Source organism: Scleropages formosus, chromosome 22 (genome assembly GCF_900964775.1).
Source record: "Scleropages formosus chromosome 22, fSclFor1.1, whole genome shotgun sequence".
NCBI classification, from domain to species: Eukaryota; Metazoa; Chordata; class Actinopteri; order Osteoglossiformes; family Osteoglossidae; genus Scleropages; species Scleropages formosus.
Genome location: NC_041827.1, coordinates 13,068,644 through 13,096,507, shown reverse-complemented (window position 1 = coordinate 13,096,507; position 27,864 = coordinate 13,068,644). Strand labels below are relative to the sequence as shown.

Sequence of the window (27,864 nt, the reverse complement as noted above, 5' to 3'; positions counted from 1 at the left end):
TTCCTGAATACGTGCGTGGGAGTGTGTGAGAGAACGTTTCCATCGCTAGCGGTATTGACAGCGGTATTGGCAGTGCGCGTGAGAGCGAACGCGAACGCGAACGCTCATGGGCGGGAAACGCAGCACCTGTCACTTTAAGAAGACGCGCTCGCCTCGCGCGGGGAGGCTGGCCGGTGTTTTTCCACTCATGCTCATGTCTAATGGTCACCCATTTTAAGAGACAAAGGTCAGAAAGAAAGCCTTATAAATTAAATTTACTGCCCAAATTCAGCATTTCAGCGCCCCAGCATCGGCACACACACAGACGACCGAGAGGACCTTCCACCCAGGAATAAAAAGGAAACCGTCACAGGTAAAATAAAAAACAGGTTACAGGCAAGACATGTCACTGACTGTATTTTGTATTATTATCAGCAAAAAAGTAATGAGTATTTATGGCAATTAATTAATTTTTAATTTTTTTTAAAAAAACTTTTTTTATGAAGACGCTTGCGACACCTTTCCTCTCTCTTTTACTCATGATAATGCATATTTTTATTTATTCTCCATCCCTTATGATGATGTTGATGCTGTTTTCCGCGTTATATCTTCGGATTCCTCAGTCAGTACTTGCTGAAAAAGTGAACTTTTTTTTATTGTGTCCAACACGTACGAGGTTTGTACGCAGGAAACCAGCAGAATTTCGGAAAGGTGTTCGCTGATAGTACGGTACCTGTGTGCTGTGTGTGTGAAACTTGTAGAGCCGGAGTCGGAGACGCGGCTGGCGAACAGAAAGATCGAGTTATACGATATGACTTGTTATTGAATATTTTTGTATGGAGGGCAATGATCTTGTGTAGCATTGTTGTTGCGGAGGGGTAACAGGTTTCTGAGTGATGATGCTCATCGCTGAACACCACGCACGTACCGCCGTCCCGCTCATCTACTAGTCTACAGTTAACGCTGTGTTTCATCCTCCTTAGGCTTACACTCGTGCAATAAGCACAAAATATGTAGGGGGCCAGCGGTTGCGGCGGGATTATTAATTGAGAGACGTTGTTTGGAGGGGGTATTAATATCGTAGGCACGATATATATAAGATTAAAAGTGGTGAGAGGGGCTCTTACGGTGCATTTCAGTACATGTTGCCTTGTTTTCCTGATTCTACAGCGGTCTCGTGCGTTACGTTACGGAGGCATTACGCCGCCGCCGGTACCTCGAAGGGGGACAGCGCACGTGCGTGTAGTGTTTTTTTGTGCGTGTGACCGAGTATCGATCGCAATTTTGTGTAGAGTGCCTCTTAGTCTCCCCTTTTTTTTTTTTCCGATCTTCGTTTCTGAAACGCACCAGCAGTCCCACCTTCCGCTTTCGTCCGAGCCCGCAGCAGCAGTGCCGAAGGCTTCCTGTAATTTAGGCGACTCACCGAATAATTGTTGGTATGGAGTGCGTGATACTTCCTCAGAATTTCTCACATGACATTCGCTTATTTTTTTCTGCGCCTGCCTCGTTCTAAACCGTGTCATTCACGCACATCTATATATAGATAGTATAGATTAAATAAAATTTAAACACCAGCAGCACTGACTGACTTTGCGTGACGTTATCCCTTCATCATATCTAAGAGCACATGTACTGTAGTGGTGCTGCACTACAGAGTCATTAGTGTACAGTATCGGTGAGTTATTAAGGTACACTTATGTCATGAGTTACTTCTTAAGGTACTGTACTGTACTGTGGAGTAACGTACTTAATTTATTGGGGTACTGTACTTTAGCGTTATTACGGTACATTAGAGAATTACTGCAATTATAAGGGTACTTTATAGAGTTATTTACGGTATAGTACTCGAGTGACTTATTAGGTGCTGTCTGTGTCGACCGTTATTACGCTACAGTATTTAGGTGAGTTGTGAACGTACTACTTCAGTACTTTAAAAATTTGTACAGTAAGTCAGACATAGATACTCCTATTACAATAGTATTGTATTGGTTAAGGTGTAGACAGTACTTTACAGACACTAGCCTAGCGTATTACAGACATAACTTTGGGCTGTGAGTGAGTGAGTGAGTGAGTGAGTAAGTGGTAGTCGCTGTGGACGGTTAACGAACAACAAGACGACACCTATAAACTTGACAAACGATCTTTTTTTACCCCCCTCCCCCACCTCCCCGTGACTGTCACCGCCACCCTGACGTGACGTTTCAACGCCGTCAGTGTGTGCGCGCGCGCTCAGCAGCCCGTCTTGAGGTTATTGACACAACTTCGCATTTTTTTCGGCCCTCTCCAAATTCTTCCATCAATAATTCAGGCCTCATTCATTCTAGTTTGTTCCTTTTTTTGTTTTTTAAACGGGTTTCATAACTTTGGACCGAGATTGGTCGAGACAGATAAGAATGCAGCAAAATATAGGTGGATAGACACACACATACATACAACATTTAAAAAAAAAAAAAAAAAAGTATTAGCATTAGCGGTAGCTGTGGCTCTGCAATTTGGCCTGAAAATGAAAAGCACACAGTTGTGGCAGGTAGATGTCGCGCCTTCCACCTCGGCAACGAGGAACACCTGCGGCTTGATCAGGGTCCAGGCCCATAAAGGACAGCCCGGAGCTCAGGAAGCTGTGGAACCACGTTCAGCCTTATTGCTCACCAGCGCTGCTCGCATTGCCCTGGTTACCCTCCCTGACTTCCCTGTCCTAGCGCCTGTTCCTTGGCCCTCTTCCCCCCGACTCTCCTTGTTTCCTTCGACCCATTGCCCGATCTTCAATTCACGGTTTTTGGATTCACCTCGTAACGATGTCTGCTCCTCGGTGACCCTCGCTGCTTTTCTGACCGCGACCTTCGGATCCTCCCGTCGCCTCCTTGTGCGCCTCTGCGCCGCACCTGGGTCTGATGACCCACTTTCTGGATGGAAACATGATAGTTGAAACATGACAGTACACTTATAGAAAACAAAGAATTACAGCGGTGGCCTTTGGTTCTTTCGCATCAAACGTGCAAAAAAAAATGTCTTAATTTATTCCTTCATGATCCGTTAGTGCTTGTCCAGAGCAGGGCCACAAGGGTGTGGAACTTAGCCTAGAAGCACTGGGCCTGAATTGGGCTACACCCTGAATGGGACGCCAGTCCACTGCAGTGCAAACACACACATGGATTTAGAGTTATCACTTCCCTGGAAGCATGCCTGTGTGCTCTGGGAGGAAACCAGAGCAACAGAAACAGGGGAGAGCAAGCCAACTCCCCACACACTGAGCTGGATCTGAACCCAGATTCTTACTAAAGAGCCCAGGAGCTGTGTGGCACCAGTTCTTCCCTCTGTGCTGCCCTCCGAAACTATATTCCATATAAATCAGTATGCAGTTGTGGCATTAAAAATGATCGCATTGTCTACATTTTTAAAACTATAACCAAAGGGTTTGTAATTACATTTTAACAGTACATAGAGATGTACTGTGTTTTGCAAAAACAAGTGTAAAGAATTAGGGAAGCCTTCTAGGTAAACCTTGTAGAGCCAAACAGAGCAAATTCCAATGGGTTTTCATTTCCAAATCAAGCATTTTTAAATCCAAAAATTAGTTATATAATATCTACAGTCTGCTGTACCAAAAGGAAGTAGAGGAATCCATGCTGGAATACCGAAGTGCTGCTGGATTCCAGTCAGGAAAGAAAAAAAAAAAACACTTGCTTTCTACTAGACAGAATTAAAAAGATGTGACTCCAAGTAGCACATGTGTACTATATCTCCCGTGTTCTTCTCATGAGATGTTAGATGTTATATTTCAGTCTTTTTGTTAGCATTGCCATTAAATATCATTTGCATGAGTGCCTCTTTGCTGCTGCCCTTCAGGGAATCAGAATTTCTGCTGAAATAAAAATAGTTTGTCATCCTTACAGCTCAGATACCACTACCTCTCGAGTACAGCTTCCTGTGCAGCCTTCCTGTTTTATGTGCATGTCTGAGAGTGTGCACAAAGTGAAATGTTATTTTTTCGTTTTTTTCCTGAAGGTGTGTGATTGCAGTGTTTGTAATGAGTTGTTTCCTTAGAAATGAATAGATAGGATTACTAAAAATCCATAGGTACATGGTGTGGTCTGTGATTAACTAGCACAAATTGCCAAGGGGAGTCAGTGTATACAATTATAAATGCGGGTAATTTTGCCTAATAACTAGTTTTGGTTGCTGGAAAGATTGACATACTGCCAATACTGGAGCTCTCTGCCATGTGCATTATTTATTTGAGAATCGGCCAATGGAGACCATGTTTTCACTGTTATTGTTTTGTAATGGCAATGCACCATTGTCTTTGGTGGAAGTATCACTATTTTTAATTATTTTTCACCTCATCATGCTGAGAACACAAATAGAAAACTTCTAGAGGTTTATGAAAATTAGGTATTGAAAGAAATGTGAAATATGTTCTGATAGACTACGCTGAAAACATGGTTTTTATGTTTTTGAAGGTTCACAGTGCTTAAAATCTTTGTGATTGATGAAAAAAATCTACTGTTTTGTTCAGTATATAGTTTGACATAAGCCAAGGATGCAGTTCATATGTATATTGACATAAGCTATTTTTTTTCTTTCTGCAGCCCACCCTGTGGTGTACACTATGGTGACAGAACCCAAAATATGCATTGCACTGATCTGTTTTGGAGTCTTTGCTCTTCCACTGTCCACATAATCAACGCAGTCCAGGTACTGTAAGCTGCACTGCGTTCTGCAAATTTGCTTAAATACTTAAGTAGTTGCTTCAGAGTACATTTGACAGTTTACTTTTTGTTTAAATCAGTTTGGCTTTCTGTACTCTTATTTCATTATTTCATAAATTGGCATTCATGAAAATTGTGACGTTGGGCAGTTTTAATATTAATGCTACTTTGTATTGTTTAAATGAAGAAGAGAATCCATTTATTTTATGCATTAATAAACTAAGTAGGTGTGTGAACACCATCTTAAAGTGATAAACCAGAAGTTGCGTAAAGAGTGCTGAATGACTTATAGCTTAGATAATCACAGTCAGTCTCCTGTGAAGTGCCTCCTTACTTATACCTTTAATTACCTCCTTTATTTCCTGGGAGTTGGGGATTTACTGTCTACACACAGTGTCAATTATGGTAGATCCTGTAGAATTACCTTCCACTGTATGCTGTTAGGTGTTAAAGAACTTGATTTTGAGAAAACAGCTTTCAGTGGAAGCATTCAGCTGTACAAATGGGTAAAGTTGTATATCGGTTTCTACATAAGCACCTTGAAATTATAATGAATTGTTAAATAAGATAAAATATGTGTGGATATGTAGAGCCTTGTTCATGTGAAATGATAAGGTCACTTTAGTACTTTGAGGTTATAGCATTTCTTATGAAATATACCAGTAAGTGTTATATTAATTGGGCTGAGTAATCAGTGTAAGATGGATTCCAAATGCAAAACAAAATGATAATATTAGGTAGACAAGTGCCAGTTAAAACAACTGATGCTTTGGTTTACAGAACAGACAGATAAGCAGTCTGATAACTGATAAGGTACTAATAACACTGACATCAGTAGGAGCCTAGTGACAGTATAACATCCCATTCCAGCTTTACTTCATTGACAGTTTATTATCAGTATGGTGCTTTTCGCATGAGTTCACTGCCAGAAATAACAACGGAGAACCATTAATGCACTGCTAACTCTATTCATAGGGTGGCCTACATTTGATGAATAAACATTTTGAACTTTTTGTGCAGTTACCTAGAAATATCGCAGATTTTGCTGCGTTGCAGTGAGTTGCAGATGACATATGACTTCTTTCAGCACATATTGAATTTAAAATCACTGTATAGTGGTGGGGGTGCGGTGGTGCAGTCGGTTAGACCGGGTCCTGCTCACCAGGGGGTCTGGGGTTCGTGTCCCGCTTGAGGTGCCTTGCGACGGCCTGGCATCCCGTCCTGGGTATGTCCCCTCCCCCTCTGGTCTTGCGCCCTGTGTTGCCGGGTTAGGCTCCGGTTCCCTGCGACCCCGTATGGGACAAGTGGTTTCAAAAGTGTGTGTGTGTATAGTGGTTTCCGTAGAAGTTTCCCATAATCGTCCTTTACCTTTATTAGTAATAACTCATCACAATGAGGTACTTCTAAGACAATGTTTTTGGTCAAGGATGAACAGCCTATGTAATGGGATGCATCGAAAAAAGGAGCTTAATGCAATGGCCCTTAGGAAATGTACATGGTCTCAAAATAGGGGCCTTATGTAAGTGCCTAGTTACTCCTGTGAACTCCAGTCCTAAAGTCTGCCTTTTATACCCGCACAGAGTGTGTATGAATTAAACTTGCATGACAATGTCTCGTGGTCAAAGCCCCCTCCCCCTTCAACACACACCGTCAGCAGTGGACCACAGCCACTCAGCTGGACCTTAACAATAGTGAAAACACCTTCTTTGAATAGAAGCAAAACATTAAGAATTCTTACAGAACATTTTTGTTGGAAGAAGAACTGAGTTTATTTGCTTAGTGCTGTTTATGAGGGCCCCTCAGACGTGTGATCTAATGTATCATTAATCTTGAAGAGTTACAGAGGGACTCTCAAAATAAGCACAGGCTTGTCACATCAGTTGTTTACCTCCTTTGTCTATTTGTAGACTTCTGTGAAGTTTTGATTTCCTGCATATTTACATTAAGCAAAATGCTTTAATTTTATTTTTGCTTTGCAGCATCAGTTTGAGTTGTTTCTCCTTAGGTGTTTTTTCCTTTGTGAAATGTATGACCTATGCAAACACCGCTCTTCAATTCCTTGCCACAAGCTTAAAATAAACATTTCCAACTGATGCACAATGCCCCTTTTTGTTAATGGCTATACAGCCACCATGTACAAGCAGTGGAAACCGCTCTGTTCAGCCCTCTGATAACTTGAAAGAAATGTTCTTTTAAAAAACTTTGACCTGAAGTTACCCATTTGAGCATTTCTTCTGTATAGATATTGTTTTGTCTTGAGTCTATTTCTGGTTCTAACACTGCAAAACTAAATACTGTATTTAAAAATATTTTCCATCATGTGATGCATGATTTCTTTTAGTACTGTATATCTTTATGTAATATTGTTACAATGATCATGAAACAAAGTGAATGAAAAGTTTCTGACAAATTGCCTAAACAAAAAAAAAAAAAAAAAAAAAAAAAACTGGTAACCAAAAGCCCCTGAAGCAGAAACCCATTTGAATGCCAGTCCAGTGGAAATGGATAGAGGTGTGGATTGCGTTCCCGGGAGAGCTATGTTTGTGCTTGAGCCGACTATGTCAAGGAGGCTTGAATTACAAGTGCACACGATACATGCAAAGTGAAAGGTTCAGTCATTTCCATTGTGGAAGTGGAAATTTACAGTGCAGTCAGCTTAAACCGCGTCATCCTCAAATCAAAAGCTGTGCCCAATCTGCAGATTGCATTTAATTGTCTTTAGTCTGGGGGGGGCGGGTCTTACTGTCAGCACCGTTTATCGTGGGCTTAGCTGACATTCAGGCATTTGCTACAGAGGCATGGTGACAACTGAAGGAAGAGCACAGAAGAAACAACCGCTGCCATGAAGGAAATGTAAGTGAGCACTAGTGGGCTTCTTTGCTATGAGTGAGTAAAGAGGTGAATGTGGAAGTATTCTTGAATATTTGCCTTTGTGCATATTGTAGAATGTGAATTCATGCAAGTGGGAAAAACTATCATTTAAATTTTACGGAGATATATATATCTGTAGTTAAATGCTAACACAGTTGTAAGTTAGAGTGACCTATTTTGCCTTTATTTTATAAAATGTCAAGTGCAGAAGACTGAAATTTTTACATTTAAATTTTACGACATACTGCGCAGTAGAATTGTAAAAACCCTGAGATTGGATTGTCATTTTTTATTGTTTTCATGCAATGCAGAAGCAAATGGTTAGATAGAAGGTCTATTAATGTTAAGTCAGTGGATTTCAGCGACTTACGTAATGCCATTGAGTGAGGAAAGTGGAATTACTGAACGCTCAACAGGCAGGCAGAAGCTTGTGAAATTCACTGATTATAACCGGAGGAATAAAGCATGTAGAGCAAAGCTTATAAGAAGAACTAGAACCGTGGAATGAATTGCATTGGTATTTATATTATTTCTATAATAAGAATTTTGTTATTATTTCAGAAATGTTGTTTACTGCACAAAACAGACGCGCAAATTTTGTTCTACGGTAACAGATGGTTTTGCTTTATGAAAGACTGGCATTCGTTTGCTGTTAGCCATTCTTTTTTGAGCTTGTCTAAAGTCTCAAAACAGTAGTGCAGATAGAGATGGTGTAGTTATTCATAGCTGTTGATATGAGCTGTGAAATATGGTTTTGAACTTCATCTTCCCTGTCACTTGAGATAAATGTGTGTGCTTGCAGTTAGAGAGGTTCTTGACAAAATTCTGAGAAAGGAGTCTGCATTCGGGAACTTCTTGGAGAATTACATTGCTACCTGGGGACCCATAGGAATCCAGCACATTTACTCTAGAGCTGCCATAGAAATATGTCAGTCTGAGGCTTATCTTTGGCTGGCGAAGCTCCAGAGGTCTATGGCTGTGTCCCATCCATAAGCAGAAGTCCCTTATCCCAAGTGCACCATAGAATATTCTTCACCTTTCCAGTTAGGAGTGGTCAATATGGCAATTATATAATCTCAGAATGTCAAAATATTTGTTGATAACCCTATATTTTTCTCATAATGTAATGTACACAAATGTAAACCAAGTCTATTTAACAAAGCTGTAACCTTAGTTATTACATGTTGTAATGTTGTTGGTTGAAATATCAGTACCAAGACTTGCCCAAATATTCTTTTCTATTTGGTAACTTATCTATGGCAAACCCTGCTAACTGCAGTTCTCCATTGATTTTAGCGGAGAAGGACTTTTTAAGTCTACTATCAATTGACTTCTCATTTAAATGTTCTCTTGTTTTTTTAATTCATCAGAGAATCATTCCTTTGCCTCCAGAGAACGTTTTGGACATAAAGGCTGCTGATTTGGATGCTGGAATTTCTTTCAGCAGCATTGAATGCAAAGCCTATCATGTTTTTAAGAACCAAAACATTTCTTAAATAAGTAACCCTGCCCTTGGTACAGCAGTGAGGGAGTTGGTTGGATCTGGTCTGTCGTGCGAAATGGGATACCTAAGCTTCTTGGAATAGAGTCTTGACAGTGTAAACATGATGTGAATTAAAGCTGTGCACCCTTCCAGAGCAAAGTGTTTGAAATTGAATTTCATGTGGCCTGAGTCGTAGTGTTGTGCATCAAACAATGGAGAAAGGTTGGAGGGATAAATTGAACCAGTGTTGCTTCTTTGGTCAAAGCACTTTTGTGGTGGACGACAACAGAGAACATTTCCATGAGGGATGGTATTGCATAGCTCACAACCAGTCACGTGGAATTCTAGCTTGGAAGTCACCTGTGTTCTGCTTTCTCCCACAGCATGGCTCAGAAGGAGAAGCTTCAGTGTTTGAAGGACTTCCACAAGGACACCCTTAAGCCGTCGCCAGGGAAAAGCCCAGGCACCCGTCCCGAGGATGAAGCAGAGGGCAAGCACCCACTGCGGGAGAAGTGGTCCAGCAAGCTCGACTTTGTCCTTTCCGTCGCGGGGGGCTTTGTCGGTTTAGGGAACGTCTGGCGTTTTCCATACCTCTGCTATAAAAATGGTGGAGGTATGTGTTTTCTTTCTTTGTGCTTTTCTTTTTTGTGCATGTACCAGGGTATATCACCCTATTTTTCCAGCAACAGGTTCTGACACCTTAATTAGCTATGGATATTTCCTCTGAGGTCCCAGAGGGAAAATGTGTTAATTTCATGAATGTCTGAGCTGTCTCTTGGGTGCAACAAGACAATAGTTAAACACCTTCTTAAGTGTATTTAAGATGATTGTATATGTTAAGGAGGTTTGCAAAGTATTTCCTTGATCCTGTTTTCTTTCCACGGAGGAAAGCTTTAGCAAAACTTTTGTAAAATATAATAATAATATTTATTATTTATTTGGACATTTATTGATTTAGCAGATATTTTTCTACTGAGTAAAGTGCAGCTCAGAGTAAACATGTTTCACCACTAGGCAGAGAGAGACACGTGCAGACATGTGATTCTCCAAGTGCAGTAACTTAGTCTGGTACCACTGTTCTTGCCAGCATAAATTGCTCAAGTAGCTGCATGTGGAACTGACACTGAATATTTTTTATAACAGATAATATTTTGAAAGGTTGTGGAGTAGATAAGAGATCAGGAGAGAAATGGGTCCAAAAGAGATGTTTTTTTTAAACCTCTCCTGAATAATGAAAGGGATTCAGAAGTTCTGAGTGAGAGAGGGACCTCATTCCTCCATATTGGAGCCGGAACTGAGAACCTTCAGGATTTTGGTTTTGGACCTGTTGCGTGTTGGATCACCAAGCAGCCAGAGGTGGAGGAGCATAGCAGTCTTGCTTGGTTGTACCAAGTGAGCAGGCCCTGCAGATACTGAGGAGTAGATCCACTCATGGTCTAGTAGACTGTAACCAGGGTCTTGAACTTTACATGAAAAATCAATGAAGAGAGACAGAGTTGTAGTATTTGTGCCTAGAAGACTTCAAGAAAAAAAGTATTGTAGATATTGAACTTTCCTTCACTGTAGTAATGGCAATTTTTTATTACGTACTGAATAAAAAATGTTACCTCTACTCTTTGTAATTTTAGATCTCATGTTACATGTATTGAAAAAATACATTACATTACCTGGTTGTCCATGTGTTATATGGACTAATACTCTCCCGCTCTGACACTTCCAGGTGCATTTCTCATCCCATATTTCATCTTCCTGTTTGGTGGTGGTCTACCTGTGTTTTTCCTGGAGGTAGCTCTTGGCCAGTTCACCTCTGAAGGCGGAATTACTTGCTGGGAAAAGCTTTGCCCCATCTTTACTGGTGAGTGTGGAATTTCAATATCTTGGGACATTGTGTTTGTCTGGCAGGTTTGCAGATTCAGTCTATAATAATGAGTGTATGTGTTAGAGTTTTCTAACACAGTGGGATCCACAGTAGAAATGGACAAACTCCATATGTGTATACGTATTCAACACTTATTATAGACACCAACTGAAAGCTGCAGCTCAGACACATACAAAAAGATGTGCATTTAGAGACAGCAGGGAGCATGCACATCTTTTTTCAGCAGTCCTGTTTCAGTGTTCTTTTAAGTAGACTGCACCTCATGCTCAGTATTATAAACTAACCTAGGTGTCATATAAAACTCGTGCAATGATAAAGGCTACATGGCAAGCAAGTGTTTTGCAATGAATTTCAGAAAAGGAACAGCGTCAGGCACAAGTCATGGGTGGATTTGTATACTCTGAAACCTCATTGCATAGGTTCTAGTAGGGGCTTTGACAATCAAAAGAACGGAATCATGGACACACTCTGAAAAGGTTTGTCTACACCATCCAATCAAAATGGTGATGTATGGTCTGTCAGCATCTTCTTGCAGGATGGACATGTCTTCATGTTGTCTCTACAACACCAAAGGGTTCTCCAAGTGTAATAGTTTTGGGGTGCATTTTTACCAACATAGTTTTGATGAGTGCACCATTTAAGAAGTCACCATTAGCTTCTCTTTCCAGCCTGGTCATGTTCCAGAATCTCAATCCATAGGGTACTTGTCAGTGGGTCGCTTGAGAAGGACGATAATGAAGATGCTTTTCTTCAGTTCAGCTCCTTATCACCACACCTCTATACTGCCTGGCCTTCAATAGTTGTTTCCACAGCCATCAGACTGGTGGAACTTGAGGAATTTGTTGCATAGGGATGGCGCCACATTTGTGTAGACAAGTTCTTCTGTCTTGTTTATTCCATGCCACATCATAGTTATGCTTTCCTGGCTATACATGGTAAATATCTGCTTCATACAAACTCATTTATTTCACAAAACTCATTCAGTTTCAACAAAAATACATCTTAGCTGCAGTCTTTCTGACTTCACCTTTATGGTCGTATAAACCTTATATATTTAAAAATGTAATCCTCAGAAATAATAAAAAGTGGCTTTCTGACAACAGATAAATCTGCTCCTTGACTAAAAGAATTGTCTGTATTAACTTTGTAATTTAATACAAAATGTGGCTTAACCTCAGTTTGGAACCTGTGTATCATGTTTAAATGTTGTTTTTCCTTACATTATTATTGGACAGAAATGAGTAATTGTTAAGTGATGCTTATCGAAATATTCCCAGCACTCCAGAAGTGTCTGTTTGAACAGCATATGATATTTTAACAACCAGAAGAACAAGCAATGCTAATCATCTAACTAAACTTGCAATTTGTTTCAGCTGTAGGTAGCAGTGTTGTTGGTTAAGTTTAGTGCTTGTTTGGATTTAAATCTTTAATGTAACCTTTAAGTACATTTCTGGGGATTGCTGTGTTATATGTATTACTGTTTTAGGCATATTTTGAAATTACTCACAAAGAGATAAACTTCAAAATAATGAAAAACAAAACTTTCTAACATTGTGAGAACTGAATAGCCTACTTGAAAGAGAGGCTTTACTGTTTAAAATATGTTGTCATTGCAATCTTTATTACAGGAAAATGTGTACTCTGTGTTTGTATTAGCAAAAAGCCGAGCCTCTGGCCTCTTACCATGAGTTGTGAGGATGTCAACCCATCAGTGGTTTTCAGAAAATGCCCTGAGGGGAGTTTTACTTAGAAGAGAGACACGTGGCGAAGGAATACAGCTTCAGCTGAACTGTCAGTTGCTAGGATCCATATGGACATACATTCTTTTCTCTGTTGGCCACCTTCTGTGTTTTGTACCATACTGAACAGTATTTCCATTATTAGTCCTTGTTATTATAAAAGAAATACAGCAAACAATTTCACATCCCTTTTTCAGTTAGGCTCAGTTAAATTTCTTCTCTTCAATGTGTGTCATATATTTTTGAGTATGGAAATGTACAGTTTTAATATGTTTTTAAAACCCCAAAATATAATTTCCTCTTCTCCTAAACTGTACTTCCACAAGGATAAAGCTTGGTGCTTAAATTCATAGACACAGACAAATGCGTAAACACACAAAATCCTCAAGACCCAGACGTGTACACAGTGGGCTGATTTTTAAGTTACCATGGGAACAGCACTGGGAAACAGCTATTAGACCAATGCAACAAATGACATTCTTATGAACAGGAACCAGAAAACGCAAACGGAAACACATCAGTAAATGGAAAGTGATACAGATGCTTTTTGTGCTTATTCCAAGCTCAGCTTTTCGACTTTTGCCAAACTAGAAGTGCTATATATAGCACATACTGGGCTAAGGTAAGACTGGATGTCAGCAAGATGCTGGTTTTAGCCTGCAGCCTTAACTTTCAGCAGGGCAGGTTCCAGGTTTTCCATGCATCCAGAGATACCATGGAAATTTGTAAAAAATTTTGCAGAAATCAGTGAAATGTACTTCACAAAGGTAGGATGGTATGATGTAGTTCATTTGACTGTGGCAGCCCCAGATAATGCTTAAGTTACACTCCCAGTACATTTATTCATTTACTTACAATGTTAAAGTTACAGTTATTTTCCCATTTATACAGCTGGCCATGCTGTGATATTGTTGTGAGCAGTTATGTTTCAAGGGGAGAGTGGAATTACCTGGCCAGCGGACAAGGTGTGGTCAGGTGCAGGAATCATTGACGTTATTTAACAGGTTTAAAGTCATGGTCAAGTTTTTGTTTGCCAATTAATGAATCCAAGTCAGAGTTGCGAGTGTATAGGAATTTAGCCTTTCTTTCAGGGTATCACTGCAAATTTACCGGAGCTAAGCTTTGGTATTTTAGCCCTTTAAATATGTATTATGGTCGGGGTATAATAAGAATCCTCAGACAAGAACTGTGCATATCACAGGATATACACACACACAGATTTTCAGAACCGCTTGTCCCTTATGGGGTCACGGGGAACTGGAGCCTACCCGGCAACACAGGGCGTAAGGCCAGAGGGGGAGGGGACACACCCAGGACGGGACGCCAGTCCGCCACAAGACACCCCAAGCAGGACTCGAACCCCAGACCCACTGGAGAGCAGGACTGTGGTCCAACCCACTGCACCACCGCACCCCATCACAGGATATATTGACTTGTAAATCTACTCACTTTTAGTCTGGCTGTAGGTTCCTTTATTTCATCTCCTCTTGGATGCTGATTCCATATAGAAGCTTAGCTAGGTGGGTGAAAAACTGTGATGTCTGTCCTCTTTTTAAACTGTGGTCAAGCTTGATATCTGGACAACTAGATAACCAATGTGTGATACTGTGTGTAATGTCTGAATGGCATTCGGTTGACATTCCACAGTTGCCATGCATTTTAATGTTTAAAACCAGAGTTTCATTTTGTATTCCTTTGCTTTAATTTGTATTGTCCTTTGCAGTTGAAGAAAATGTCAGAATTTCAGTATGATACTTTTCTTTTTGCAGGTATCGGCTATGCATCTATTGTGATCGTCTCCCTACTGAACGTGTACTACATCGTGATCCTGGCTTGGGGTCTGTACTACCTGTTCCAGTGTTTTCAGCCTGAACTTCCCTGGGCCAAGTGCAACCAGCCCTGGAACACAGCAAACTGTGTGGAGGACACCGTCCGCAAGAACAAGACCCTCTGGCTGGCGGCCAATGGCACAAACTTAACTTCGCCCGTGACTGAATTCTGGGAGTGAGTACTGAAATAAATCAACCCACACTCCTCAACCCCTGCACAGCCCACCCCTGCTTCTGTTGCTATAATTCTTCTCCCTGCACTCCACTTCATCCTTTCCCTTCCAGTCCCTGCTCTTTCATGTGAGCAATTTCTGATGGCTGCGTGTACTCGGCCTCATTGCTAGGGAGAGCGGCTGCACACACCCTGCTAAGAGCAAGCAGTCCAGATTGGACAAGCTGGAGCAGGTGAAGTGCCTGGAAACTCCAGTCTAAACTCCCTTTCTGTCCTTTGTGCATGCCACTATGCCCTTTTTTCCTCCTCTCTAATTCCACTTTTGCTGCCTTCTTTTATTTTTCTCTGTGTAGTCAGTCTCTGCTGCCCTATTTTTATCTTTAAAAAAGTGTCTCTTCTAAAAACTGAGAGTATGCAAAAGGCAGGTATGCCATTTGCCCCTATGCTTTTTCTTTTGGAAGTATCTGAGAGCACTGTGTGTCACACACAGAAATGTTTTGCTTTTGTCACAGGAATAGTTTTTGATTTTACAATTGTTCAACCTGGCAGATTCCATCCTTTCTAAACAAAGAGTAACATTTCGGTTTGGTCCCTCTTCACATGACATGACGAGGTTATCTATTTGTATTGCCCGCAGACGTAACGTCCTCAACATCTCTGGTGGCATTGAGGAGATAGGTCCCATCAAGTGGGACCTTGCACTGTGTCTGTTGGGTGTCTGGATCATCTGCTTCTTCTGCATCTGGAAGGGAGTAAAGTCAACGGGCAAAGTAAGTGGGTCATGCTGATGTTTCTTTTCTGCACCCATAATATTCATGAGATTGCATTCCAAACAAAATGCATGGTGGCCAAACACACAGGCCCTCCATCATCATAAAGGATGGCAGCTTACAGGAATTTGACATCCTCCTGGCAGAGACTGTTGAGGGCTTTGGTGACATAGATCAGCTGCCTCTTTGTTTAATCCTGCCCAGCTCCCCGTTTGTTGATTGTTTTAGAACACAGTATATTTATACAGTGCACATTACTGCCACTGTCTGGAGAGTGTAACTGTTTTTCCAGGGCAGCGTGTCATGGTGAGAGTACAACAGTACAGATCATACACTTTAAATGATACTTCTATTACTATGTTTTGGAGCACAGCCCCACAGCTCTGTCACCATCTACGTCATGAACATTGATCTGTATTCCTGAATGACCATGCTAAGAAGGTTTTCCAGCTCTCCTTACACCAATGTAAAATCAGAAAGGGAGTTAAATGGGTTCAAGACTTTAAGCCTTATCAGGTTGTTCACTTTCAGCCTGGAATTAAAACCTCCTACAGGAGGATTTGGCTGCACAGGCTAATCGGGTAGATTAATGCACCATACACAAGTTTTAACTGGATACGACTGAAAATTTGATTTTGAACCTAGAAAATATTGGACTAGACCAGAGGAAGGGCGATGAGAAATTATGATGAATAATTATGAAGAAGAATATGATGATGTGAAATTTGTTCATCTACAGTTCTAGATTTGCTGTTAATACATAATTGTGTGCTGCTGAAAGGAAGAGGAATGTGACATCTGTCATATTGTATGTGATATATGTACAGAGAAAAAGTAGAATTAGTATTTTGAGTTTCAGTTTTGTGTCTTCAATCTTTTCCCATAGAACAATAGATGACTTTGAGCACTGATGATTTGGATTTGGGTGCTGATGTTTTTTTTGCCTATTTTTTAGGTTGTATACATTACAGCAACCTTTCCATTTGTCATGCTGTTCATTCTGCTGATCCGTGGAGTGACACTACCAGGCGCTGCTGAAGGGATCAAGTTCTATCTCTACCCAGATTTGACCCGCTTGAAAGATCCTGAGGTACAAGCCTGGGCTTGCTTCCGTACTGTCTCGCACTCTGGAGCAGAAACACTTTCAGTTTTGCGCTGTGCCTTTGTATTTCCACAGCTGCTGACCCCTGCTCCTGTAGTACACCATTCATAAAGCCCTTCTGCTGAGGACTCAAGCAGAGCCATTAACCCAGACCTAAATATGATAAAAATCATTAAGTGCTAAATAGTGAACTGGCATGAGGGGGGGGTGGGTGCCTGTTCTGGCAGTCGTGACTCATTATGCAACAATCTGGTGGGAGAGCACAAGGATGGTAAACACAAGGCTTAATGGGAATTTTTTTTTAAGGCGTTGGGAAAATGTTGGCTGTCTTTTGTAAAACTATATAGTCTGTTCCAAGCTCATGAGGCCAAACAAGCAGAAGACATATCTGTGTAAAAGTCTTATTTAGTCACTATAGCGAGGGTGTTGGGATGAATTAGAAAACCATTCTCAGTCGACTGCCTTTTTCCAGTTGTACAAACTAAAACAAACCAAGCTAATGCACTTTTCATGACCCTTCAAAAGAAGGATAGACTACAGTTTATTTCTGTTATGCTCCTGCTGTGATTTTATGTTCTGTTCCATTAGTTGAGATATAAAGTTTGTGTTGAAAGGGTGCTATAATGTGACTAACAGTAAAAGAGTAATAATATTTTCTACAGAAGGTGTTGAGATTTTTCTGAAGCAAATATTACTTTGTATTTCTCTTCCCAAATATAGGTGTGGATTGATGCAGGAACTCAAATTTTCTTCTCGTATGCCATCTGTCTTGGGGCAATGACTTCACTGGGGAGCTACAACAAGTACAAATACAACTGCTATAGGTGAGACCCCTTGCCGCGGGGGGGGGTAGTGATGGACTAGTGCAGTAACAAAAAGAAAGTTGGGGGACTTAGGTTCCTTTTGTGTTAATTAACAAACTTCATGACATATGTGTGACTTAGGGACTGTTTGCTGCTGGGAGGCCTGAACAGCGGTACCAGTTTTGTGTCTGGCTTCGCAATATTTTCCGTCCTGGGCTTCATGGCACAAGAGCAAGGGGTGGACATTGCTGATGTGGCAGAGTCAGGTACGAGGGTAAAAGTAGCAGTGATGGTGGGCACTGCTACTTAAACGAAAAGAGTCTGGTCAATCTAATTTCTAGAAAAAAGGCAAGAATCCAAAAAAGACACTCCAATCAACAGGAAAACAAAAAAAGACAACACTGAAATATGCTTTTCGGAACAAAATTAGCTCAAATATAAAGCAATAATAATACCTTCAGAAAAAGCTGCAATTAAATCTCTAGCAAACCCCAGAGGAAATCTAAATTAATTTTGGTTGTCTTTGCCGAAGAGGAATGCTCTAATCCTCTGTAGAAAGAGATAGAGCAGTGAAAATCTTGGGAGAATGAGCGCTCTTACTGGATCTCGTCCAGAAAACTAATTGTGGAGGGTCAGCTGTAAAAAAAAAACATTAATTTCTGCATCCAAACGATGTCTCTAGATGTTAAAATTTCTGTTCAAGGCCGATTTAACAACTACAAGAGTGGAATGGAAGTAATCCAAACTTGTCTTGTGCCAAGTGGGGGAAAAATACAATATGCCATTTTACTTTGTCGAATAATGGTGTTTCATCGCCTGTATCGGTGCCATTTTTGAAGAATCTGATGGAACCTGACAGTAGCAACTGGCTGATGCTCGAGGCGGATCCTATTGGTTCTTTCTCCCTCCCTTTTTGTTACCTTATGTGAAAATTTACTGGAAAACATCTCTACTCAGCAGGCTTGTTCCATTCTTTGGGCTCTAGCTTTACGACGGTAAACTTTGTGCTTTTATTGGTGAGAGTGCAAAACATTTTGGGTGTGTCAAAGTCAACTATACTAGTTTCCCAAGATGGTCAAAGTGACACTGCCAATGGTTAACTCTAAATTTATTTTTTTTTCCTTTTGATAATTAAGGAAATCTCTGCTTAAGGTGTGCTGCATTTTTTCCATGCACCCATGAATATTTGTAAAAATTTTTGCAAATATCAGTGAAATGCACTTCACAAAGATAGGATGGTACAATGTAGTTCATACTGCTGTGGCAGTCCCCTATAATGCTTAAGCTACATTCCCATTACATTTATTCATTTAGCTGATGCTTTTCTTCAAAGTCACTTACAATGTTAGGGTTACAATTATTTACCCATTTGTACAGCTGGGTGACTTTACCAGAGCAATTTAGGGTAAGTACCTTGCTCAAGGGCACTGCAGCCAGAGGTGGGGATTGAACCTGCAACATTGGATTCAAAGGCAGTAGTTCTAATCACTACACTATCAGCTGCCTCCAACCCCACTTCAAAGCAAGGCTTCAAGTGTCTTAGCAGAATGTGACATTTCCTTATAAAACTTGCACTCTTCCAACAGAAAATCCGTAATACTTGACACACAGACGGTGGTGAATTTTGAAACCATCTGAAGCTGGAACCCTCAGGATGTCAAACAAACTCAAAGAATAACATTACAAAATTACACACCTTGTGAAGTTTGATATTTCTGCACACTTTTCCGCCGTGAAACTGGAGTCCTATATCCTCTTCATAACTGTTCAAGTGTCAGCTAGATGTAAGGAAAAAAATTTCAGTGTGGTGATTTTTTCCAGGAAGTGTTAAAAAATCAAAAATTAGGGAAAACTGTTTTATTGCAGACATTCATTGTTATGAGACAGATGTTGAAGATGAGTTTACTTCTTTCTCAAATTATGGTGCTGTTTCATGGGTTCCCATTTTGGTGCTTAGTGTGCATGCAGTGCTGTGTTTGCCACGAGCCCTATCCGAGCGTATAGCTATGTACAGTACAGAAATGCCTGGCTAGATGTGTGCTCCCATAAACTTGAGATGGAGGTGCACAAAAAGAGATGTACAGCCAAACACTGTCTTGAGTCTTAACTGGCTCAGTATGCACTGGGATCTAGTCTGGGCACTTAGGAATGTATTAGTAAAATGAACAGAGACTGGATTACATAAGTCCAGATGTAAAACTGAGTTGGATGCTAATGTTGAAACTAAACCATATTAAGGTAAGCATTGCAAAGGTTATTGAACGTTTGCAGCCCTGGGGGAAGATGTAAAGTTTGCTTGACCTTAACTGCAGCACGTCTGCATTGGAAGTGCAGCTCCTAATTTACATCTGAGCTAATCAGTGTCCATTGTTCCGGTTGTTAGTAATATTGAGCTTGTTTAAGTTCCCTGTCATTTACTGACATGTTCTTGCTTTTTTGATATGGTCTTCTAGTAATAAATTATCGCAATGCATATCTGAAGAATGAGAAATGGCATAGAATGAGATTTGTTTATCTCCGTCGACAGTGGGACACTCCGTTGATTTTCATTAGTTTTCAGGTGCAAAGGCAGGAATGAGGTATAAGGACATGTGTCTGGATGCTATATTTTTATAAATCCTTTTGAAAAGTTTGAAGGAGCATTGATAAAGATATGAAGAGCTTTGCTTGAAATTGTTGTACCTTTGCCATGACCATGATCATTTTCACCCAACTGATATGATAATGCAAGATACTTAAGATACAAGGTCCTTACTTTAATACATTCTGCATAGCAAACATAAGTAGGCCGATATTCTTGACAGTCTTGTTTCAATTTGGTCTGTTCTGCTGTTAATTGCACGTGGCCTGGCAGTTCAGACCAGATTAAACCATTGACTATTATACTAACTGTCTCTTCTCCACTTCCCCCTCTCCCTCTCTTTGTTCTTCCCCCTTAGGTCCTGGCTTGGCCTTCATTGCTTACCCTAAGGCTGTGACTATGATGCCATTGCCTACATTCTGGGCTATTCTGTTCTTCATAATGCTTCTGCTTTTGGGTCTCGACAGTCAGGTCAGTCCCTTTACATGGCATTGATGGTGAACGGCTAGTTTATTACGTTCATGCAATATAATTTATCTGGATAAATTGTATTATTACACATAATGAAATGGTTGTGTACAATTCATAACTACACTTCTACTGTAGTGCAACCAAGAAATACCATAGGCTGATTTATCTGATCTGCTGATTTACCAAGTACTGAAAATAAAAATCAAAGTGGTGAGAGAAACATTTCCCTTCCAAATATTGTAAATGATACAATTTATAATCCTCTTATATGTACTGATTGAAGTGAAGAAACTAATTTTCAATGTGGAACTTTGCCAGAGGAAATGTCACTTAATATATTGTATTTATGTATAACCTATTTGTGACAACAATGGGAAATACAATACAGACAAATGAAGAAGCACATTACTATGATTTACAGCAGTAATAAACTGAAATATGAATGCGATCATTTCAAATAAATATTTAATATTAATAATTAGTCAAATAATGTGATCATACATAAAACATTATGCTCCCTTTGACTATGTTAAACCTAATTTATTTATTTTTTAATAAGCACACCTACAAGAAACATGATGCAGCGTCGCCTACAGAGTACAGGGAGACAGTGATCTTGCTTACATTGCTTAACATATGTTTTACTCATGTACATAGACTTGTGTTGAGTAGTAAGGAAAAAGGTAGAGAAAGAAAAAGTTTGGCAACTGAGTTCTGTCCGTTGGATCCTGTAACTATCAAATTTCCTGGTCCTAGTGAAATTGTACCCTTTGCTAAGTCAGGCATCCTCACAACTACAGTATACGCATGCAGGGCCACAACAAGGGGGCTGGGGAGTTTCACTAAAATTGAGTACACCAGAAAACAAGTGTGAAATGAGTCCCTTTGCAGTGCACTACAGAAAGGAGCTGTAGTAAACAGTTAACAAAGACAAATTTAAATTCATAATAAAGAAAACTTTCAACTTCAACAAATGCCAAAGAACAGGACATGGCTGAGATATGATTTTTAACTGGGAAAAACTAGATTCCAGAGATTTCAGATGATATGCCCCTGAAGTTCAGTTTCAGTACTAATTTCTACATTTCGTTAACAGTCTTCTGACATGTTTCATAAAAGGTGACATGACTGTATATGGTGTGTAGTCTGCAGATTGTGCATTCTAAAATGTATACCATCAGCAGAATGCTTAGTTTTTTTTATAGTAGAATGTGTTTAAGGACTGAACCCTGTATGCATATTTTTGGGAGGCTTAGCTTGTAAAAGCTCTAAGCCAGGAAGGACAAAGAGAATACCTATTTATTTCCCCACAAACAGATTAGTAATTCCATGTGATGTGATTTAAAAGAGTCCTGGAATAACATCAAAGAAAGAACAGCTTCATCTTTTTCAGCAATGCCGACAGACCTTGTTCATCCTTTGAAAACAATTTACAGGAAAAGTGCCCTTCGTCTATTGTACTCAGAAGATATGCAATGATTTATAGATCATTCAGATTGCATGCATGTAAAAACAGAGTTTGTAAGTAAAATTTTTAAGATAAGCCCATCGTTTTATACAGGGCTAATGTATTTTTCCAGTGTAGTTGTTCATAAGATAGTGTTTCTCACAAACTGAACACAGTTCCTTACAGCTATAGGAATTATAGAGAACTATTTGAACTGTACATATCATGCTATTCTTTTAATGTTTTTGTTTGCTATTTCTTTGTCTCTAGTTTGTCGAAGTGGAAGGGCAGATCACATCCTTGGTCGATCTGTATCCATCCTTCCTAAGGAAGGGTTACCGGCGGGAAATCTTCATATCTATTTTGTGTTTTATGAGCTATGTTTTGGGACTTACCATGGTTACTAAAGTAAGTAAACACACACAACAGTCAAGTTACCTGATGTCAATGATTTCATTTTTCCTCACGTGTATATCAAAGCAGCCACATGATTCAACCAATCAACCGCTTGTCCCGAGCATAGGCGCAGCAAGCCGGAGCCTACCTGGCAACACAGGGTGCAGGGCCTGAGGTGGGGTGGGGGGGGGACACACACCCCGGGCAGGATGCCAGTCTGCCGCAAGGCACCCCAAGCAGGGCCTGAACCACAGACCTGCCGCACAGTGGGCACTGGTCAAACCACCACACCCCCCTATGTGTTATTCAAGATATTAAAATAATAAAGTCTTCCTGAACACTTAAAAGTTCTCTGCCAACCAGTGTTTTAAAAAATACCACAAGGCTCGATCAAAATGAGCCTTCAGCTATACCCTTTATAGTCTCTTATCTGCCAGTATCTTTTTATGGACATGCTGTCCTCACTTGAGTTAGAAGTTTCCCAGGGAGGAGCAGGCACATTCCCAGAGCTATACTTGGAACTCCAGAACATCCGTATATCCATGCAATGCATCAGCATATGAGATTCTCCCACCCATTTACCACATACCACTACCCCCCCCATGAGCCAGTGGCAATGCCATTTTGTGGTTTGCTCACAGTTGCCTTTTCTTTTCCATGACATCATGTCCTTGTATCTGCTCTTTGTAAATGCACAATCCTGGAGCAGCTGATGGCCCCATCCGGCTGCTGAAAACAATAAGGCAACGCAGCAGTCTTTCCCCTCTGCTGCCAGACTCCCACTGCCTTCCTGCTACCTTAGACTCCAAATAACATGTGCATTGTCCATGAATTATCCCATGTGTCTGTGATTACTAAATTCTCTTCTCTTCTTTTCCCCAGGGTGGCATGTATGTGTTTCAACTCTTTGACTACTATGCAGCCAGTGGTGTGTGCCTTTTGTGGGTTGCATTCTTCGAATGTATTGCTGTAGCCTGGGTTTATGGTGAGTGAAATGAAAGAACCTTTTTGCCACTGTCTTGGTTCTATTTCTGTTAATGTGAAACTGAAATGTTCTGTGAAGAAGACCCCCCATTGTTTCTGTGGCTAGGAATAACAGAACTCTGAGATTATGTGATATGTTGTGGTTGCATTTTAACATTCTTGCTAAAATTCAAACTGCAAGGTAATTTAAAAAAATAAAGAATTTTCCATATATGCTGACATTTGTCAGATGATATGCCCCTGAAGTCGCTTGTTTATTTGGCTGTTTATCCTTTATTGTGACTAAGGTTCAGTGTTCTACATCCCATTAAAGGCAGTGTTATGGCTGTAAATAAAAAGAGCATGCTGGTATGTTAAAGGAAATAAACTCTCTCTCTATATATATATATATATATATATATATATATATATATATATATATATATAATTATTTTTTTCCAAATGAGTGATTCTGTTGCTATAAAAACACTAGGTGTTGGCTGTAGCCATGGAAATGCTTTGACAAAGCTTTCTAAGACCTTGAATGCAGATGAGTTTCTTGCTGTGGGTATCACTGCCTAAGGTTCATGGTGTGACGTGTGTTTATGAATTATGAATGTGATCCAACAAAGCAAACCTGGACCTTTAACAATGGTTTCTAATGATTTTTTCATGAAATACAAAGCATACTCTTTTTTTTTTAAAAAATTCTAGTAGCTAAAATGTTTTAGGAATGTTGCTTTGTGCATGACTTCATGACAACTGTTCTGCTTCTTCCACAACTAGGTGTGGATAATTTCTATGATGCAATTGAAGACATGATTGGCTACAGACCAAACGCATGGATGAAATGGAGCTGGACTGCAATCACGCCTGTCCTTTGCATGGTCAGTTTTGTCAGTTACAAGTATCTGCTAAAGAAAGTGTTGCTTTTACCCGTTTAGAGTCCACGTTAATGGCATGTTCCTTTTATGCTTTTAGAAAAAGATTAAAAAAAAAAAAAAATCACTTAATATTTGTGGGTCTGCACCCCCTCCCCACTGAAGTCTTCTCTAATTTGTCTAATACCATTTTTTGCTGAAACTGAATGTGCTGTGAAAATCCAGTGCTTCATTTTGTTCAGAGCTGAGCTCCAGATGGAATCGCCATCTGTCTACTAGTGACAGAGCAGAGGCTACATGCTAGATTAGTTCCTGGGGGACACAGGGGTGTTCACTCCAAGAAGAACTTGCCGACTGAACCCTTTTCTAATACCCCATAGATGATCTGTAATGGTAGTCTTCAGTGATGGTCATGCATTTGGGGTCTATAAATTTATGAATGATAACTGAACTTTCCTGACTATTAATTCACAGGAAAATAAATTATGTTCTGCTTTATTACTCTAACTGAAAGCAGTTGTGCTCATTGTAGCATTGTGCCAGTGTGTGTTTGCAGTCTGGTGCTCCTCAAGCCTAAATACATTTTTTTGTGCCATAGACTTTTATGTCTCTGATCTTTTACTGACATATGGGTACTAGATAACTTTGTAATGTAAGATTTAATTTCTGTGTTTTAGTACAACAGAGAAAAAAACAGAAATAAATGCGCATGTATTTTTCAAGCTGGGTTTAGCTAGATGAAGAACGTTCTGGTAATAGAGTCAGTGTGGCTGGTGTCTGAACTTATATTGCTTCCTTCTTTTCCGTCCATTAGGGTTGCTTTATCTTCTCCTTGGTTAAATACAAACCACTGACCTACAATAAGATCTACGAATACCCCGACTGGGCCATCGGTGTTGGCTGGACTCTGGCTCTTGCTTCCATGATCTGCATCCCCATGGTGGTGGTCATTAAGATTATACAGTCTGATGGACCACTGATAGAGGTAAGAAGAGCCTTTGTACACAACCTAGGTTAGTGCTGTCCTTCAAACTAGTGGTGCTTATTTATTTGTAAGGCTAATGTTCTCTCAAAGGACTTTTGTTTAATGAAATCGTGTTTTGTAATTTAGATGTCTAATGCAGATGCATTTCCCCTTTCTTTCTCATCTATTCTACCGTCCCCTGTTCTTGTCTTTGTCCACGCTCAACCCGTACTATCCCTACCCCAGCGAATCAAGGCGGTGGCTGCTCCAGTGAGGGGAGGTGCAAGCTCTAGGCCCCCAGACCATCACAACAAGGCTAATGAGTTGTCCTGCCCCCTGGATCCCAACGGGAACAATGACCTGATGAAGCCCACCCACACTATCGTAGAAACGATGATGTGAGCGCTCTCTATGAGAGGATTACAATAACTTGCTTTCCATGTTATATATTCGCTAACTTTGAAAATAGTCATAGGACCAGGTTTACATGTATCTGCACTAGGAGTCTTCATTTTTGTTTTCTACAGAGGATGTTACATGTTTTTTTTTCTGTCTGTGTTTTTACATTTTTTGTTAAAATATTGTAATTATCATTATAATAACTATTGCAGTAGCTAGAGGGAGGCTTAATCTCAGATGTGGCAGGGACTGAAAATAGAATTTTGATCTTCTATTTTTACTTCCTTTCTCTGGATCAGGACTAAGTTGTCTGTGCTTTTATATGGGGGTTAAAAAAGGGCCACAAATGAAGAAAGAACTATAGAGGCTTTGTATTTTAGGTAATGTCTCAATATTTTGGTGTATTAGGAAACTCAGTCCCTCCCCATTTGATATAATGTCTTTATGTTGTTGTGGAGGTGCCCTTGTATGTATGGTAAGATTATTTTCACTCGTTGTTGTTGTGAGACCTAGCTTTATGTCCACCTGCCAGGCCCCCTGTTTGGGGCTGGAAGGGTACTGTATTCCATCACAGTGACTACAATAACAACCCACCTAGCAAAGATACTGGCTTGAAGGACACTACTGCTATCCACCATGGTGCATTTGTGTATTCTTCAAAACTGTACATTGCACTTTACTCAGTGGGTCTCCCTGAACTCTAAGTGTATTTGTAATTTTTGTATTTATGGCCGGAAGAACTGGCAAGGCAGTATGAAGCACACAACATCACACTATAGTGATGAACACTTACTATGTATACCTCTCTCCACCTCTCGACTAAACGAATGGAAGGGACAGGGCCTTCCAGTAATTGGAAATATTTGTTATAATGTTTCTTACCAGTTTAAACAGACTGCTAATTGTCCCTGTATCATTTTTGTCAGTGTTTCAAATTTATGTAATTTACTCACATATTAATGGTCCACTCCTCCCTGACTTTCTGCATTGCCCCAGTGTGCAGCTTCATTTTAAATGATGCAGCTTTTTTAAAATGAAAGAATTAACATTTTATACTGAATTTGGGGGTAAGACAAAAAGAAATTGTATCAAAGCACAATTAAATTTTATATGCAAATACATGAGCTGCATTCTTATTGAAGAATGTGAGTGCCCTCTTCCACACTTTAACCAATGAAAACAGTCTCAATCTTTGTTTTATAGTACTCCTTTCAAAAATATATATTTTTTCAGTCACATTTGCCTTTTTGTATTCAAAATAATCTGCTCTGTCACAAATTATTAGTCTTTTCTGAAGGCAGAGTCAACCACTATATTTCATATTTCAACTTTTAATCAGCAAGAGCTTAAAATGTTTAATGTGCAATACTTTATAGGAAATGGCAATTTATATATTTTTTCTTTGTTTCTAGTAGGCGGTACTTTTGGAATTAGATTAAAAATCACACTGTATAACATAAATGAAACAAGTTTATTAGGAGCCAGTTGAATCTATTTGGAATTAGCAATGCGACAAAACCAGCTATTTCAAATCTCCCGGCTGTGTGTTTTGTCATTGGAAATAAAATGAAAATTACACGTTGTGGTCATTAAACTCTTTGCTGTAGATTGAATTGGCTCCTAAACTGTAAATACAATCCAGCCAAATATTAGTACATATGGGAGGACGTAACTTTATGGTGCGAAGTCAGAAAAAACTATGAAAAAACACATTAAAAGGCCTCAAGTGAGAAAATCTAATTTGCGAACATGTATGCAGTGCTGTGTACACAGATGCACCACCTCCCAAAGACCAGGTTGAGATGCACTTTTGGTTGAGATGACTCATTTTGTCAAGCATCTTCTGTATGAGCCCTACATTTAAGAATGTAAAATGGGAAAATGTTTTTAATTCATGAACTTTTAAACAAGTTGAAATGTTTTATTTTTTATAATTTTTAAACTAACCTGTAAGCAAAAAGTGTATTTAAAAACAGGTTTTACAATATCTAAAGCTTTTTTTATTTCTAAATAAACATTTGTCTTCAAAAAAAGGTCTTTCTATTTTAATTTTAAAAATTTGGTTAATCCATGGAACATGTAAAAACATTTGCACTTGAGCACTGTCAGCACAAGGATTTACCATCTGCCAGCCTGCATCTAAACAGTTTAAACTGACTGGTAGAGTGACCGTCACCCCCCAAGCAGTGCCCAACTGGTGTAAAAATATTGACTTCAGACAATTTCACGGCCACAGCAATTTCAAGCCAGAAAACTAAAGCACATGCAAGATTAAAGGTGCCAGACACAGGCAAACATTAACACTTGGACTGAGTCCTTTATAGTATGATGTCAATGTTTGAGACCCATTTTAAAAAACAAACAAACAAAAAAAAAGAAACAATGCACTGCTGGGTATTTTTCCACAAACCTGAAAGATCCCTTGC

General features: G+C 39.8%; 1 protein-coding gene across 4 annotated transcripts; it reads left to right on the top strand.

Moving 5' to 3' along the window:
- The first annotated feature begins 62 nt into the window (after window positions 1-62).
- slc6a6b (solute carrier family 6 member 6b) lies at window positions 63-27,341 on the top strand. Of its 4 annotated transcripts, none has more exons than XM_018747034.2 (15): window positions 70-352; window positions 4,569-4,674; window positions 9,426-9,655; window positions 10,763-10,897; window positions 14,430-14,664; window positions 15,299-15,431; window positions 16,387-16,521; window positions 17,254-17,357; window positions 17,478-17,602; window positions 20,276-20,388; window positions 22,106-22,243; window positions 23,114-23,216; window positions 23,981-24,081; window positions 24,890-25,060; window positions 25,286-27,341. In XM_018747034.2, exons 3-15 carry the CDS (start codon window positions 9,427-9,429, stop codon window positions 25,439-25,441), a joined length of 1,878 nt encoding a protein of 625 aa, XP_018602550.1. In that variant the 5' UTR covers window positions 70-352; window positions 4,569-4,674; window position 9,426; the 3' UTR covers window positions 25,442-27,341. The 4 variants fall into 4 exon arrangements, with proteins under 4 accessions (XP_018602567.1, XP_018602550.1, XP_018602541.1 ...); XM_018747043.2 differs by lacking the exon at window positions 70-352 and adding an exon at window positions 1,866-1,880; XM_018747025.2 differs by lacking the exon at window positions 4,569-4,674 and having other exon boundaries at window positions 71-352.
- Window positions 27,342-27,864: the final 523 nt, after the last annotated feature.